Source organism: Salmo salar, chromosome ssa29, assembly GCF_905237065.1.
Source record: "Salmo salar chromosome ssa29, Ssal_v3.1, whole genome shotgun sequence".
NCBI lineage: Eukaryota > Metazoa > Chordata > Actinopteri > Salmoniformes > Salmonidae > Salmo > Salmo salar.
In genome coordinates this window covers 38,492,501-38,511,378 of record NC_059470.1, presented here as the reverse complement: position 1 = coordinate 38,511,378, position 18,878 = coordinate 38,492,501, and the positions used below count along the sequence as shown (strand labels likewise).

General features: G+C 40.7%; 1 protein-coding gene across 2 annotated transcripts in view; it reads left to right on the top strand.

Annotated features, from left to right (window-relative positions):
* The first annotated feature begins 6,257 nt into the window (after positions 1–6,257).
* The window catches only part of LOC106591739 (probable ubiquitin-conjugating enzyme E2 W-B), a 33,530-nt gene continuing 20,909 nt past the window's right edge, over positions 6,258–18,878 (top strand). Inside the window, exons 1-2 of one of the 2 annotated variants that reach the window (XM_045710733.1) lie at positions 6,258–6,521; positions 7,452–7,543. In XM_045710733.1, the coding sequence (XP_045566689.1) occupies positions 6,489–6,521; positions 7,452–7,543 (125 nt within the window). In that variant the 5' untranslated portion in view covers positions 6,258–6,488. Of the gene's footprint in view, positions 6,522–6,774; positions 7,243–7,451; positions 7,544–18,878 lie in introns of those variants that run through there. The other variant, XM_045710734.1, reaches the window with a different exon arrangement.

Here is an 18,878-nt window from a genome sequence, read left to right as displayed (position 1 = left end):
CTGATCAGTGCTCCTGGCTCTTTCTCATCAGAGGAGAGGCTGTGCTTGTGACCTTTAAAAGGTCGTTGGGAGTCACATTATCAGGTTGTCTCTGCAACAACACTGCTGGCATAGAATGCCTTAAGAAATTATTCCCACTCCTAGACCTTTTCCACATTATGTTGTGTAACATCCTGAATATAAAATAGATTAAATTTAGATTTTATTTTTGGTCACTGGCCTACACACATCACCCCCATAATGTCAAAGTGGAACACAAGCATTTTTCTACACCCACAATAACATCCTGCTAAATATGTGTATGCGACCTATAAAATTGGATTTGATTTGGAATAAATTTGACTAATTAATTATAAATGAAATGTCTCGAGTTAATAAGTATTCAACTCCTTTGTTATGGTAAACCTAAATAAGTTCAGGAGTAAAAAATGTGCTTAACAAGTCCCTTAAAGTTGCATTGACATAATCTTATTGTATAATAATATTGTTTAACATGAGTTTTGAATGACTACCTCATATCTGTATCCCACACGTGTAATTATCTGTAAGGTCCCTCAGTCGTGCCGTGAATTTCAAAAACAGATTCAACCACAAAGACCAGGGAGGTTTTCCAATGTCTCGCAAAGAAGGGCACCTATTGGTAGATGGGTAAAAAAAAAAAAAAAGTACACATTAAATCTCCCTTTGATTATGGTGAAGTTATTAATTACACTTTGGATGGGTGTATCAATACACCAGGTCACTAGAAAGATACAGGCGTCCTTTCTAACTCCGTTGCCATAGAGGAAGGAAAGCATTCTGGGATTTCACCATAAGGCCAATGGTGACTTTAAAACTGTTACAGAGTTTAATGGATGTGATAGGAGATAACTGAGTAGCTACTCCACAATACTAACTTAGTTGACAGAGGGAAAAGGAGGACACCTGTACAGAATAAAAAAAATATTTCAAAACATGCATCCTGTTTGCAACAAGTCACTACAGTAATACTGCCAAAGAATTGGCAAAGCAACTACCTTTTTGCCTTTAAAATCTGTTGAGGACAGACGTTCCGCTAGCGGAACCCCGTTACGCCTGCGGAACCCCTAGCCAACAGCCAATGGCATCGCACGGCGCGAAATACAAAACCAACTAAAATACCACAATTACATTTTCTCAAACAATCAACTATTTTACACCATTTTAAAGATAAGACTCTCGTTAATCTAACCACGTTGTCCGATTTCAAAAAGGCTTTACAGCGAAAGCAAAACATTAGATTATGTTAGGAGAGTACATAGACACAAATAATCACACAGCCATTTTCCAAGCTAGCATATAATGTCACATAAACTCAAACCACAGCTAAATGCAGCACTAACCTTTGATGATCTTCATCAGATGACACTCCTAGGACATTATGTTATACAATACATGCATGTTTTGTTCAATCAAGTTCATATTTATATCAAAAATCAGCTTTTTACATTAGCATGTGATGTTCAGAACTAGCATACCCACCGAAAACTTCCGGTGAATTTACTAAATTACTCATGATAAACGTTCACAAAATACATAATTATTTTAAGAATTATAGATACAGAACTCCTTTATGCAATCGCGGTGTCAGATTTTAAAATAGCTTTTCGGCGAAAGCACATTTTGCAATATTCTGAGTACATAGCTCGGCCATCACGGCTAGCTATTTTGACACCCACCAAGTTTGGGACAACCTAAACTCAGAATTACTATTAGAAAAATTGGATTACCTTTGCTGTTCTTCGTCAGAATGCACTCCCAGGACTTCTACTTCAACAACAAATGTTGTTTTGGTTTCAAATAATCCATAGTTATATTCAAATAGCTCCGTTATGTTCGTGCGTTCAGGTCACTATCCGAAGGGTGACGCGCTAGCGAATTTCGGGACAAAAAAATTCAAAATATTCCATTACCGTACTTAGAAGCATGTCAAACGCTGTTTAAAATCAATTTTTATGCTATTTTTCTCGTAAAATAGCGATAATATTCCAACCGGGCAACGTTGTATTCATTCAAAGGCTGAAAGAAAAAAATTTAGTAGTCTCGTGACTGCGCATCTCCAGTGTCACTGTCCCCAGGCTGACCACTTACAAACTCTCCTGCTGTTCTTCGCCCAGAGACAGCAGATACCCCATTCCACTTTCTGGCGGCTTTAGAGAGCCAATGGAAGCCTTAGAAAATGTCACGTTACAGCACAGATGCTGTATTTCTGATAGAGATGCAACATAAGGACAACAAATTGTCAGACAGGGCACTTCCTGTATGGAATCTTCTCAGGTTTTGGCCTGCCATATGAGTTCTGTTATACTCACAGACACAATTCAAACAGTTTTAGAAACTTTAGAGTGTTTTCTATCCAAATCTACTAATTATATGCATATTCTAGTTTCTGGGCAGGAGTAGTCACCAGATTAAATCGGGTATGTTTTTTATCCGGCCGTGAAAATACTGCCCCCTATCCCAAAGAAGTTAAAACACATTTTTATGTTTGTGGCAAATCCAACACATCACTGAGTACCACTCTCCATATTTTCAAGAATAGTGGTGGCTGCATCATGTTATGGGTATGTTTTTAATCATTAACCTCCTAGGGATCCCTTTTAAGGACTGGAGAGTTTTACGAGCATAAAAAATTAACGAAATGGAGCTAATTTCTGCATTACCAAATGAGGAGAGTTACAAACTTCACACACCAGTCCGAGTTATACTCAAACTACATCTTTAATAATTAAGAGTTTCGCAAAGGCACTTTGACTTTCAATGATGCGCCATCTCTAATTAATCAATGAAAGTGTCAACACAAAAGTACAAAGTTCTTTTATAGCCAAGATACACCCCTCTCAACGTACATGACGAACCACAGATACATAGAATGGGTCACAAGGTTAAGTTTTGTATGAAAGATATCTATAAAACATAGCAGACAGCAACTGCTGTGTCAACAGTTTTCATTGGTCCTCCTACTCCAAACTGGAACCGTCTCTTCCTGGTACGGTATAGAACAGAACCATTAGCTCATGTCCTCTGGAATGCTCTTTTAGGCTTTATTACCCAAAGACATCGTAAATCTCCTCTGTCAGTGCTATCTCATAGAGGCCCATCCTCAGTAAAACACACACACATATGTAGACAATGTTCCATTCTGTCCTCTTCCCTTTCTGATATTCTGCATAGCAACAGGGACATGTGAAAGACAAGCCTGACCTCTCTCCGCTCTGGGCCCCAAGTGACTGAGCCCCAGCTAAGGGAAGAAGTCAGGCTTCCAACACCAGAGTCCAAAGGGATACATTCTAATGACAAGTATCTCACATAAACATGTTATACAAATAAAACATCTTAATTATCTATGTTAACCAACTAATTCTGATTCATCCGCCACAAAGCACAGGCAAAATCCCAGAGAAAAACCTGGTTCAGTCTGCTTTTCACCTTTCAGCAGGACAATAACCTAAAACACAAGGCCAAATCTACACCAGAGTTGCTTACAAGGAAGAACGTTCCTCAGTGGCCGAGTTACAGTTTTGACTTAAATCTACTTGAATATCTATGGCAAGACCTGAAAACTATTGTCTAGCAAAAATCAACAACCAATTTGACAGAGCTTGAAGAATTTTCATAAAATAATGGGCAAAGGTTGCACAATACAGGTGTGGAAAGCTCTTACAGCTGTAATCCATGCCAAAGGTGCTTCTACAAAGTATTGACACAGGGGTGTGGATACTTACAGTACCAGTGAAAAGTTTGGACACACCTATTCATCCAAGGGTTTTTCTTTATTTTTTACTATTTTCTACATTGTAGAATAATAGTGAACACATCAAAACTATGAAATAACACATATGGAATCATGTAATAATGAAAAAAGTGTTAAACAAATCAAAATTTATTCAATATTTTAGATTCTTCAAAGTAGCCACCATTTGCCTTGATGACAGCTTTACACACTCTTGGCATTCTCTCCACCAGCTTCTCCTGGAATGCTTCTCCAACAGTCTTGAAGGAGTTCCCACATATGCTGAATACTTGTTGGCTGCTTTTCCTTCATTCTGCGGTCCAACTCATCCCAAACCATCTCAATTGGGTTGAGGTCGGGTGATTGTGAAGCACAGGTTATCTGATGCAGCACTCCATCGCTCTCCTTCTTGGTCAAATAGTACTTACACAGCCTGGAGGTGTGTTGGGTCATTGTCCTGTTGAAAAACAAATGATAGTCCCACTAAGCGCAAACCAGATGGGATGGCATATCACTGCAGAATGCTGTGGTAGCCAGGCTGGTTAAGTGTGCCTTGAATTCTAAATACATCACAGACAGTGTCACTAGCAAAGCACCCTCACACCTCCTCCTCCATGCTTCACAGTGGGAACCACACAAGTGGAGATCATCCGTTCACCTACTCTGCGTCTCACAAAGACACGGCAGTGGAACCAAAAATCTCAAATTTGGACTCATCAGACCAAAGGACAGATTTCCACCGGTCTAATGTCCATTGCTCGTGTTTCTTGGCCTTAGTCTCTTCTTATTTTTGGTGTCCTTTAGTAGTGGTTTCTTTACAGCAATTCGAACATGAAGGCCTGATTCACACAGTCTCCTCTGAACAGTTGAAGTTGAGATGTGTCTGTGAAGCATTTATTTGGCCTGCAATTTCTGAGGCTGGCAACTCCAATGAACTTATCCTCTGCATCTGAGGTAACTCTGGGTCTTCCTTTCCTGTGGCGGTCCTCATGAGAGACATGTTCATCATAGCGTTTGATGGTTTTTGCGACTGCACTTAAACAAACTTTAAAAGTTCTTGAAATGTTCCATATTTATGGACCTTCATGTCTTAAAGTAATGATAGACTGTCGTTTCTCTGTGCTTATTTGAGCAGTTCTTGCCATAATGTATATTTGTGTTTTTACCAAATAGGGATATCTTCTGTATACCAGCCCTACCTTGTCACAACACAACTGATTGGCTCAAATGCAATAAGAAGGAAAGAAATTCCACAAATGAACTTTTAACAAGGCACACCTGTTAATTGAAATGCATTCCAGGTGACTACTTCATGAAGCTGGTTGAGAGACTGCCAAGAGTATGCAAAACGGTCATCAAGGCAAAGGGTGGCTACTTTGAAGAATCTCTAATATAAAATATATTTTGATTTGTTTAACACTTTTTTTGGTTACAACATGATTCCATATGTGTTATTTCATAGTTTTGATGTCTTCGCTATTATTCTATAATGTAGAAAATTGTAAAAAAAATAACAAAAAACCCTTGAATGAGTAGGTGCGTCCAAACTTTTGACTGGTACTGTATGTAAATTAGATATTTCTCTATTTCATTTTCCAAAAATGTTCTGAAATGTCGAAAACGTGTTCACTTTGTGATTATGGGGTATTGTGTGTCTATTTAATCAATTTTGAATTGGCTGTAACATGGCAAAATGTGGAATAAGTAAAGGGGTAAGAATACTTTCTAAAGGCAAAGGGACTGACCGTTTTATTTTAATTTAGTTGAACCTTTATTTAACAAGGCAAGTCAGTTAAGAATACAATTTTATTTACAATGACGGTCTACCAAAAGGTGAAACGCCTCCTGCGGGGTTTGGGGCTGGGATTAAAAATACAAATAAATAAAATAAAAATATAGGACAAAATACACATCACGACAAGAGAGACAACACTACATAAAGAAAGACCTAAGACGACAACATAGCATGGTAGCAACACAACATGACAACAACATGGTAACAACACAACATGACAACACAGCATGGTAGCAACACAACATGACAACAACATGGCAGCAGCACAACATGGTAGAAGCACAAAACATGGTACAAACATTGTTGGGCACAGACAACAGCACAAAGGGCACCGTGAAGTGAAGAAAATATTCACAGCGAACACACTGGTTCATCCAGAAAAATCTATGTTCAGAATGAAAAATAAGCATATCTGGTAAATTGTGCTAAATCATTTCTCTGTGTGTGCTGACTGAGGTATGATTATCGTGTTGGTAGGCTGGCATTCAACAGCCTGTTGTTACAACCATCAATGCTCTTCACTGTTCCACACATAAAATTGGTTATGATTATCTCCAGGGAAATCTGTGGAATCTTAGATACAGTTTGAAAGGGCCTTTTATTTCACTGACACTACTAGAGGTCATTGGCCTTCAGTTAGCTTTTTTTTCCCCCCAACACGGTGAGGGCTGTCTCTAAATTCCTCTGTGACACCCCAAATTCACATTTTCGATTACATGCGGTTGCTCTTGATTCATTCAAGCATCTCTAGTTATATTTTTCCTGTCCTCCAGGCACAGTACTGGGAAGGGCAATATTGTTGTCACAACATTTTTTTCAGTGCGCTTTTACCGCAATCAGTGCACTTCTTTCTTCTAGTTGAGTTTTGTCAACACACTTCCCCCCATCCCATGTGATGGTACCTATGGTGACGCCGGGACCGCTGTGCCAGGCTTTGCCCTGATGCAGGGGGTTTCCATCATGGCGTCGATGCAGGTAAGACTTCTACTGACTGACATCGACTTTCTTCGGGATATCTCTCTTTTTTTCCTCCCCTTTCTTTTCTTTCTCTCATCTGTTCATTTCAAGTCAGTTAACACATTTTTTATTTTATTTTTGTTGTTGTTGTTTTAAATTAGTACGTGTAGTGATTTGTTGTTTACTGTGTCGCTTCGACGGCTGCACCTAGCTAGTTTAGCTCATCCTCCAATAGCAACCGTTTTTGTTAGCAACCACTGCACTGACAGTGCTTTTAACTAGCGACAAGGGATGTTGCTAACGACGTTAGCAACGTCGCTATCTAGCTTAACGTTATGTGCTCAGTTGGGGGACTGTCAATTTGCAAGATTACCGTAAAAAAAAAAGCCAGCTAGTTAGCAAACAAATGTAGTTATGAGTGTTGTGACATGCCAGCCAGTAGCAGAACTAGCTAACTGGATAGCAGACTTAACGTTAGGGTGGTTTGTCTAGATACGTCATTGTGTGTAGTGGTGTCTGTCTGGCTTGGTGGGTAAACTTGTCTGATATTCATTAAGTGGATTAGCTAGTTAACGATGTTAGTTCTGCATTCCCGAAACCCTATCCAGCTGAAACCCTACGTGTTAATATCCAACCGAGCAGCAGTCAAAATGCTATCAAGCAGATGGTAAACACTGCGTAGTCTTATACCAGCTGTGTAGTGTTAACCACCGAGCTAACACAAGGAGCTTAAAGCAAGGTTAGCGTACTTTTCATTTCATCTTCAAGTTAAGACGATATTACGAGATATCCAGCTAGCTGTTAGTCTGTCTAGTTAATTGTCTAACAAGGGAAGTACTGACATCTTTGGGGATTGTATCTCAGATCGGTTGCATCATGTTTCCAACTAAAATGACACCTCTATTGTATTCCAGCTACAGCTGAAACGTGTGTTTTCTATCCTTACAGAAAAGACTACAAAAGGAACTAATGGCTTTGCAAAATGATCCGCCCCCTGGAATGACGCTTAATGAGAAAAGTGTACAGAACACCATCACACAGTGAGTATACATCAGTAGTATACATCAGTAGTATACATCCAGTAGTATACATCCAGTAGTATACACCCAGTAGTATATATCCAGTAGTATATATCGGTAGTATACATCAGTACTATATATCGGTAGTATATATTCAGTAGTATGTATTGGTAATATACATCTGGTAGTATATATTGGTAGTATACATCTGGTAGTATATATTGGTAGTATACATCCAGTAGTATACATCCAGTAGCATACATCCAGTAGCATACATTCAGTAGTATATATCGGTAGTATACATCCGGTAGTATACATCCAGTACTATATATTGGTAGTATACATCCGGTAGTATGCATCTGGTAGTATACATCCGGTAGTATACATCAGAAGTATACATCGGTAGTATATATCGGTAGTATACATCCGGTAGTATACATCTGGTAGTATACATCCGGTAGTATACATCAGGTAGTTTACATCCGGTAGTATACATCAGGTAGTTTACATCCGGTAGTATACATCCGGTAGTATATATTGGTAGTATACATCGGTAGTATACATCAGTAGTATACATCAGTAGTATACATCCGGTAGTATACATCCAGTAGTATACATCAGGTAGTATACATCCAGTAGTATATATTGGTAGTATACATCCAGTAGTATATATCGGTAGTATATATTGGTAGTATACATCCAGTAGTATATATTGGTAGTATACATCCAGTAGTATATATCGGTAGTATACATCAGTAGTATACATCCAGTAGTATACATCCGGTAGTATACATCAGGTAGTATACATCAGGTAGTATACATCCAGTAGTATATATTGGTACTATACATCCAGTAGTATACATCCGGTAGGATACATCCATTAGTATATATCGGTAGTATACATCCAGTGGTATACATCCAGTAGTATACATCCAGTAGTATATATTGGTAGTATACATCCGGTAGTATATATTGGTAGTATACATCCGGTAGTATACATCCGGTGGTATACATCCGGTGGTATACATCCGGTGGTATACATCCGGTGGTATACATCCGGTGGTATACATCCGGTAGTATACATCCGGTAGTATACATCCGGTAGTATACATCCAGTGGTATACATCTCACATTTACATTACATTTAAGTCATTTAGCAGACGCTCTTATCCAGAGCGACTTACAAATTGGTGCATTCACCTTATGATATCCAGTGGAACAACCACTTTACAATAGTGCATCTAAATCTTTTAAGGGGGGGGGGGGTAGAAGGATTACTTTATCCTATCCTAGGTATTCCTTAAAGAGGTGGGGTTTCAGGTGTCTCCGGAAGGTGGTGATTGACTCCGCTGTCCTGGCGTCGTGAGGGAGCTTGTTCCACCATTGGGGTGCCAGAGCAGAGAACAGTTTTGACTGGGCTGAGCGGGAACTGTACTTCCTCAGAGGTAGGGAGGCGAGCAGGCCAGAGGTGGATGAACGCAGTGCCCTTGTTTGGGTGTAGGGCCTGAAGGTACGGAGGTGCCGTTCCCCTCACAGCTCCGTAGGCAAGCACCATGGTCTTGTAGCGGATGCGAGCTTCAACTGGAAGCCAGTGGAGAGAGCGGAGGAGCGGGGTGATGTGAGAGACCTTGGGAAGGTTGAACACCAGACGGGCTGCGGCGTTCTGGATGAGTTGTAGGGGTTTAATGGCACAGGCAGGGAGCCCAGCCAACAGCGAGTTGCAGTAACCCAGACGGGAGATGACAAGTGCCTGGATTAGGACCTGCGCTGCTTCCTGTGTGAGGCAGGGTCGTACTCTGCGAATGTTGTAGAGCATGAACCTACAGGATCGGGTCACCGCCTTGATGTTAGTAGAGAACGACAGGGTGTTGTCCAGGGTCACGCCAAGGTTCTTAGCACTCTGGGAGGAGGACACAATGGAGTTGTCAACCGTGATGGCGAGATCATGGAACGGGCAGTCCTACCCCGGGAGGAAGAGCAGCTCCGTCTTGCCGAGGTTCAGCTTGAGGTGGTGATCCGTCATCCACACTGATATGTCTGCCAGACATGCAGAGATGCGATTCGCCACCTGGTTATCAGAAGGGGGAAAGGAGAAGATTAATTGTGTGTCGTCTGCGTAGCAATGATAGGAGAGACCATGTGAGGATATGACAGAGCCAAGTGACTTGGTGTATAGTGAGAATAGGAGAGGGCCTAGAACAGAGCCCTGGGGGACACCAGTGGTGAGAGCACGTGGTGCGGAGACAGATTCTCACCACGCCACCTGGTAGGAGCGACCTGTCAGGTAGGACGCAATCCAAGCATGGGCCGCGCCGGAGATGCCCAACTCGGAGAGGGTGGAGAGGAGGATCTGATGGTTCACAGTATCAAAGGCAGCCGATAGGTCTAGAAGGATGAGAGTTAGCTTTAGCAGTGCGGAGAGCCTCCGTGACACAGAGAAGAGCAGTCTCAGTTGAATGACCAGTCTTGAAACCTGACTGATTTGGATCAAGAAGGTCATTCTGAGAGAGATAGCAGGAGAGCTGGATGTATACTACATCTGTAGTATACATCCAGTAGTATATATTGGTAGTATACATCCAGTAGTATACATCCAGTAGTATACATCCGGTAGTATACATCCGGTAGTATACATCCGGTAGTATACATCCAGTAGTATATATTGGTAGTATACATCCAGTAGCATACATCCGGTAGTATACATCCAGTAGTATATATCTGGTAGTATATATCCGGTAGTATATATTGGTAGTATACATCCAGTGGTATACATCCAGTAGTATATAATGGTAGTATACATCAGTAGTCTACATCCAGTAGTATATATTGGTAGTATACATCAGTTGTATACATCCAGTAGTATATATTGGTATTATACATCCAGTAGTATACATCCAGTGGTATACATCCAGTAGTATGTATTGGTAGTATACATCAGTTGTATACATCCAGTAGTATATATTGGTATTATACATCCAGTAGTATACATCCAGTAGTATATATTGGTAGTATACATCCCGTAGTATATATCGGTAGTATACATCCAGTAGTATACATCCAGTAGTATACATCCGGTAGTATATATCCGGTAGTATACATCCGGTAGTATATATTGGTCGTATATATTGGTAGTATACATTCAGTGGTATACATCCAGTAGTATATATTGGTAGTATACATCAGTAGTCTACATCCAGTAGTATATATTGGTAGTATACATTCAGTAGTATACATCCAGTGGTATATATTGGTAGTATATATCGGTAGTATACATCCAGTAGTATATATCCAGTAGTATATATTGGTAGTATACATCCAGTAGTATACATCCGGTAGTATATATTGGTAGTATATATCCAGTAGTATATATTGGTAGTATACATCCAGTGGTATACATCCAGTAGTATATATTGGTAGTATACATCAGTAGTCTACATCCAGTAGTATATATTGGTAGTATACATCCAGTGGTATACATCCAGTAGTATATATTGGTAGTATATATTGGTAGTATACATCAGTTGTATACATCCAGTAGTATATATTGGTAGTATACATCCAGTAGTACACATCCAGTAGTATATATTGGTAGTATACATCCCGTAGTATATATCGGTAGTATACATCCAGTAGTATATATCCAGTAGTATATATTGGTAGTATACATCCAGTAGTATATATTGGTAGTATACATCCAGTAGTATACATCCAGTAGTATATATTGGTAGTATACATCCAGTAGTATACATCCAGTAGTATATATTTGTAGTATACATCCGGTAGTATACATCCGGTAGTATATATTGGTAGTATATATTGGTAGTATACATCCAGTGGTATATATTGGTAGTATACATCAGTAGTCTACATCCAGTAGTATATATTGGTAGTATACATACAGCGGTATACATCCAGTAGTATATATTGGTACTATACATCAGTTGTATACATCCAGTAGTATATATTGGTAGTATACATCCAGTAGTATACATCCAGTAGTATATATTGGTAGTATACATCCCGTAGTAAATATCGGTAGTATACATCCAGTAGTATATATCCAGTAGTATATATTGGTAGTATATATCCAGTAGTATATATTGGTAGTATACATCCAGTAGTATACATCCAGTAGTATATATTGGTAGTATACATCCAGTAGTATACATCCAGTAGTATATATTGGTAGTATACATCCAGTAGTATACATCAGCATACAGCTTGCGGGTATTCATGTGGGTATTCATGTCTTGTTTTGTTACACATTTCTATAGCGTTTCTCATTGTGAAGAACACCAACACGCACACCAACTACCTGGTCAGTCCTCAGGGTCGTCAGTATGGACCTATACCTCATAGCTACGCCGGGTACAGGTGGTTAGATAGTTTGTACCGATGCGTTTAGGTTGCGTTCGTGAATAATTCACTCTGGCAATCTGTTGCCAGTAACACAGTTAGTGATTTATACCTAAAGATAACATGAAAACGGCCAGCTCTGCTAGGACGAGACAACGGTCTGAGGTGAGGTGTTCTCGCATTTGTCTGGAAGTAGCTAGCCAACGTTAGCTTGTTAGCACGGGTTCTTCAAATCAATTTGATTCGTCACATGCTTTGTAAACAACTGGTGTAGACCTACTAACTAGTGTGAGTGTAGTTAGCTTAGTATAACAGTGTAGTGTGACAAAGACCCCAGTCATAGATGGTTCTCTCTACTACCGCATGCCAAGTCTAGGACAAAAAGGCTTCTCAACAGTTTTTACCCACAAGCCATAAGACTCCTGAACAGGTAATCAAATGGCTACCCGGACTATTTGCATTGTCTGCCCCCCCCCCCCCCCTCCCAACCCCTCTTTTATGCTGCTGATACTCTCTGTTTATCATATATTTACAGTCACTTTAACTATACATTCATGTACATACGTCCTCAATTGTCCCGACCAACCAGTGCTCCCACACATTGGCTAACCGGGCTATCTGCATTGTGTCCCACCACCCGCCAACCCCTCTTTTACGCTGCTGCTACTCTCTGTTCATCATATATGCATAGTCACTTTAACCATATCTACATGTACATACTACCTCAATCAGCCTGACTAACCGGTGTCTGTATGTAGCCTCGCTACTTTTATAGCCTCACTACTGTATATAGCCTCGCTACTGAATATAGCCTCGCTACTGTATATAGCCTCTCTACTGTATATAGCCTCTCTACTGTATATAGCCTCTCTACTGAATATAGCCTCGCTACTGTATATAGCCTCTCTACTGTATATAGCCTCTCTACTGTATATAGCCTCTCTACTGTATATAGCCTCTCTACTGTATATAGCCTCGCTACTGAATATAGCCTGTCTTTTTACTGTTGTTTTTATTTCTTTATTTACCTGTTGTTCACCTAATACCTTTTTTGCACTTGGTTAGAGCCTGTAAGTAAGCATTTCACTGTAAGATCTACTACACCTGTTGTATTCAGCGCACGTGACAAATAAACTTTGATTTGATTTGTAGTGTGAGGGTAATGTAACATTGTAGTGTGAGGGCAGTGTGACAGGGTGGTGTGAGGGTAGTGTGACAGTGTAGTCTGAAGGGAGTGTAACAGTGTAGTGTGAGGGTAGTATAGTTTGAGGGTAGTGTAACAGTGTAGTGTGAGGGTAGTGTAGGGTAACAGTTTTGTATGAGGGTAGTCGAACAGGGTAGTGTAACAGTGTAGTGTGAGGGTAGCGTAACAGTGTAGTGTGAGGGTAGCGTAACAGTGTAGTGTGACAGTGTAGCGTGAGGGCAGTGTAGTGTGAGGGTAGCGTAACAGTGTAGTGTGAGGGTAGCGTAACAGTGTGGTGTGAGGGTAGCGTAACAGTGTGGTGTGAGGGTAGCGTAACAGTGTGGTGTGAGGGTAGCGTGACAGTGTGGTGTGAGGGTAGCGTGACAGTGTGGTGTGAGGGTAGCGTGACAGTGTGGTGTGAGGGTAGCGTGACAGTGTGGTGTGAGGGTAGCGTGACAGTGTGGTGTGAGGGTAGCGTGACAGTGTGGTGTGAGGGTAGCGTGACAGTGTGGTGTGAGGGTAGCGTGACAGTGTGGTGTGAGGGTAGCGTGACAGTGTGGTGTGAGGGTAGCGTGACAGTGTGGTGTGAGGGTAGCGTGACAGTGTGGTGTGAGGGTAGCGTGACAGTGTGGCGTGAGGGTAGCGTGACAGTGTGGCGTGAGGGTAGCGTGACAGTGTGGTGTGAGGGTAGCGTGACAGTGTGGTGTGAGGGTAGCGTGACAGTGTGGTGTGAGGGTAGCGTGACAGTGTGGTGTGAGGGTAGCGTGACAGTGTGGCGTGAGGGTAGCGTGACAGTGTGGCGTGAGGGTAGCGTAACAGTGTAGCGTAACAGTGTGGCGTGAGGGTAGCGTGACAGTGTGGCGTGAGGGTAGCGTGACAGTGTGGCGTGAGGGTAGCGTGACAGTGTGGCGTGAGGGTAGTGTAGGCTACCAGTTTTGTATGAGGGTAGTCGAACAGGGTAGCTTAACAGTGTAGCGTGAGGGTAGCGTAACAGTGTAGCGTGACAGTGTAGCGTGACGGTAGTGTGACAGTGTAGCGTGAGGGTACTGTAACAGTGTAGTCTGAGGGTAGCTTAACAGTGTAGTGTGATTGTGACAGTGTAGCGTGAGGGTAGTATAGTGTGAGGGTAGCGTGACAGTGTAATGTGAGGGTAGTGTAACGATATTGAACGATATTGAATTATTTTAGGTTACTATGGTTCAGCAGATGGACTGATATATTTGTGCTTGAAGCTTAAATGAGCAATTCCATGATAAGTTCAACCAAAGAAAATTGGTTATTTCCTTATTAAACTACTTTCACATATACCTTTGTGTGTATTTTCATGTACAGACTACATTTTAGCTTTTTATATATGCCAAATGTAATGTTATTGTTGCTTCAAAGTAAGATAAGGCTTTTCAGTCAACCAGATTTCATATATTTCACATTTTAAAATCACAGAACTGGTTTTGATTCTGTCCCCCTTGTGTTTCTGACCAAGTCGAAAGGTTAATAAAACAATGTCAAACGAATGTTAGTCCGTTGAGTGCTAGTATAGAATTCTACAATCTAGTAAAGATTAGAACGCTGATTTGGACAGGCAGTGTCCGCGTCCCCTAACGTTTTTGAGGGAAAAAAAGTTGTTATTGTTGACGTGTTTACAGAATGAGAATGAGCTGAAGGAGTTTCGACTGAAACTCTCCTCTGAGGTGTATCTACTACTACAGTGGAGGCTGCTGAAAGGGAGGATGGCTCCATAGTAATGGCTGGAACAGAGTCTTTTGTTTTTAACATGTATTTAACCTTTTATTTAACTAATCAAGTCAGTTAAAGAACTATTTCTTATTTACAATGACGGCCTACTTGTAAAGCACTCCCCTCTGGCCGAACCCGTCTCCTAACCCGGACGATGCTGGGGCAATTGTGCGCCGCCCAATGGAACTCCCGATCGCGGCCGTTTGTGATCGAACCCGGGTCTGTAGTGACGCTTCTAGCACTGTGATGCAGTGCCTTAGACCGCTGCGCCACTCGGGAGTTTCCATGTGGTTGATGCCGTTCCATTGACTCCATTCCAGCCATTACTATGAGCCGTCCTCCCCCTCAGCAGCCTCCGCTGATAAAAACAAAACGGAAGCAAACGGAACGAAATCGGGAAGGAACTGAATTTGACCAATAGAAGCTCTCGTTTTTTTTGTTGCAGAACCGTTTTCCCGTTGCCGAGGTGCTTTATTCTGTCTCTCAGTCTGTGAATATCTGTTACGACAGACAGACAGACATACAGACAGACAGACAGACAGACAGACAGACAGACAGACAGACAGACAGACAGACAGACGATGGTTTGGTTAGCGGCATACCTTTTTTGTTTTAGTTCCATTTGATGTCCTTCCCAGTAAAAAGCCATCCATTCCTGTCTGTTACAAAACATTGGCTTCTGATATAATCTTTCTCAATGAGAAGCAGCACCAAAGTAAAAATCAATGGCGTCTGTGTGATGGAGTGAATACAGAGATACGGTAGCATGTGTTCATGTTTAGTAGCTGTTGTTTATGGAACTGTGTGTGTGTGTGTGTGTGTGTGTGTGTGTGTGTGTGTGTGTGTGTGTGTGTGTGTGTGAGAGAGAGAGTACTCTCTGTCTGAGAGTATCAGTGTCCCCTGTTTTGACACAGCTGTATGATATTAGCATAGATACCACAGTGTCGTGATGTCACCACAGTGTCATGCCGTCGCCGGAGTGCGTGCTCCTTGGGCCAATGTAAACAAGGAAACGCCCCTTGTGGTGGGTATGGTCAGGATGACGTTTATTCCCCTGTATTAAACTAGTTTATCCTAGCCCCCTGTATTAAACTAGTTTATCCTTCCCCCTGTATTAAACTAGTTTATCCTTCCCCCTGTATTAAACTAGTTTATCCTAGCTCCCTGTATTAAACTAGTTTATCCTAGCCCCCTGTATTAAACTAGTTTATCCTAGCCCCTGTATTAAACTAGTTTATCCTAGCTCCCTGTATTAAACTAGTTTATCCTTCCCCCTGTATTAAACTAGTTTATCCTAGCCCCCTGTATTAAACTAGTTTATCCTTCCCCCTGTATTAAACTAGTTTATCCTTTCCCCCTGTATTAAACTAGTTTATCCTAGCCCCTGTATTAAACTAGTTTATCCTAGCCCCCTGTATTAAACTAGTTTATCCTAGCCCCCTGTATTAAACTAGTTTATCCTAGCCCCCCTGTATTAAACTAGTTTATCCTAGCCCCCTGTATTAAACTAGTTTATCCTAGCCCCCTGTATTAAACTAGTTTATCCTAGCCCCCTGTATTAAACTAGTTTATCCTAGCCCCCTGTATTAAACTAGTTTATCCTAGCCCCCTGTATTAAACTAGTTTATCCCAGCCCCCTGTATTAAACTAGTTTATCCCAGCCCCTGTATTAAACTAGTTTATCCTAGCCCCCTGTATTAAACTAGTTTATCCTAGCCCCCTGTATTAAATTAGTTTATCCTAGCTCCCTGTATTAAATTAGTTTATCCTTCCCCCTGTATTAAACTAGTTTATCCTAGCCCCCTGTATTAAACTAGTTTATCCTAGCCCCCTGTATTAAACTAGTTTATCCTAGCCCCCTGTATTAACTAGTTTATCCTAGCCCCCTGTATTAACTAGTTTATCCTGGCCCCCTGTATTAAACTAGTTTATCCTAGCCCCCTGTATTAAACTAGTTTATCTTAGCCCCCTGTATTAAACTAGTTTATCTTAGCCCCTGTATTAAACTAGTTTATCTTAGCCCCCTGTATTAAACTAGTTTATCTTAGCCCCCTGTATTAAACTAGTTTATCCTTTCCCCCTGTATTAAACTAGTTTATCTTAGCCCCCTGTATTAAACTAGTTTATCCTAGCCCCCTGTATTAAACTAGTTTATCCTAGCCCCCTGTATTAAACTAGTTTATCCTAGCCCCCTGTATTAACTAGTTTATCCTAGCCCCCTGTATTAACTAGTTTATCCTGGCCCCCTGTATTAAACTAGTTTATCCTAGCCCCCTGTATTAAACTAGTTTATCCTAGCCCCCTGTATTAAACTAGTTTATCCTAGCCCCCTGTATTAAACTAGTTTATCCTAGCCCCCTGTATTAAACTAGTTTATCCTAGCCCCCTGTATTAAACTAGTTTATCCTAGCCCCCTGTATTAAACTAGTTTATCCTAGCCCCCTGTATTAAACTAGTTTATCCTTCCCCCTGTATTAAACTAGTTTATCCTAGCCCCCTGTATTAAACTAGTTTATCCTTTCCCCCTGTATTAAACTAGTTTATCCTAGCCCCCTGTATTAAACTAGTTTATCCTAGCTCCCTGTATTAAACAAGTTTATCCTTCCCCCTGTATTAAACTAGTTTATCCTAGCCCCCTGTATTAAACTAGTTTATCCTAGCCCCCTGTATTAAACTAGTTTATCCTAGCCCCCTGTATTAAACTAGTTTATCCTAGCCCCCTGTATTAAACTAGTTTATCCTAGCCCCCTGTATTAAACTAGTTTATCCTAGCCCCCTGTATTAAACTAGTTTATCCTAGCCCCCTGTATTAAACTAGTTTATCCTAGCTCCCTGTATTAAACTAGTTTATCCTAGGCCCCCTGTATTAAACTAGTTTATCCTAGGCCCCTGTATTAAACTAGTTTATCCTAGCCCCCCGTATTAAAGTAGTTTAACCCTACCCCCCCTGTATTAATGTAGCTTAACCCTACCCCGTATTAAACAAAAAAATTATTCAAATTTAGTTGCTAGTAGTATAACATTACATTGCAAATGTAAAGTCGTTTTTTTTCATGTCTTCTTTTGGAACTAAACCTCCCTCACACTGCACTGCTTTGTAGCAGTTTCGGTGGTTTGGGCCTCATCTGCTCTTTAAGCAAAGTATTCTCATAGTTTGCTTCTGGAGCCAATTTCTGTCAACAAGATGGAGGTATGTTTTCATTGGAAGCCTTGCTGTCTACATTTACTCTCTTGCTTGCATCTCAAAATTGGCTCGCTGTGTCAGCTGCATGCTCAAGTAGCCTGGCTAGCTTACTACTGAAATTCAGACAAATTACCTGACAGACGTGATCCTCTTAATCCATGTATGATGTGAGACACATTTGACAGAAGCACTGAAAGTAACATGAATTCTAGAACAGAGCCGTTTTTTCATGTTCTAGTATAGAAAAAGTACTGAGGTTTCGGTATACCGTGCAACACTAGTTCATCATTGGTTCATCCCCTTTCTATAGCCGCCATATTGTTTCCATGTTATTGATGTAGCGTTACCATAGCGAATAACAAAGCTCCTGTGAACACAAAGCTATGATAATAGCTGATAATATAACATTTGAAATGTCTTTATCATTTTGAAACTTTTGAGTGCCTTGTTTACTGTACATTTTTATTTTTATATATTTTTTTATTTCACCTTTATTTAACCAGGTAGGCAAGTTGAGAACAAATCCTTTATTTAACCAGGTAGGCCAGTTGAGAACAAGTCCTTTATTTAACTTTACAATTGCGACCTGGCCAAGATAAAGCAAAGCAGTTCGACAACATACAACAACACAGCGTTACACATGGAGTAAAACAAACATACAGTCAATAATACAGTAGAAAAATAAGTCTATATACAATGTGAGCAAATGAGGTGAGATAAGGGAGGTAAAGGCAAAAAGGCCATGGTGGCAAAGTAAATGCAATATAGCAAGTAAAACACTGGAATGGTAGATTTGTAGTGGAAGAAATAGAAATAATGGGGTGCAAAAAGGACCAAAATAAATAAATACAGTAGGGGAAGAGGTAGGTTTTTTTTTCTTCACTTGCTTTGGTAAT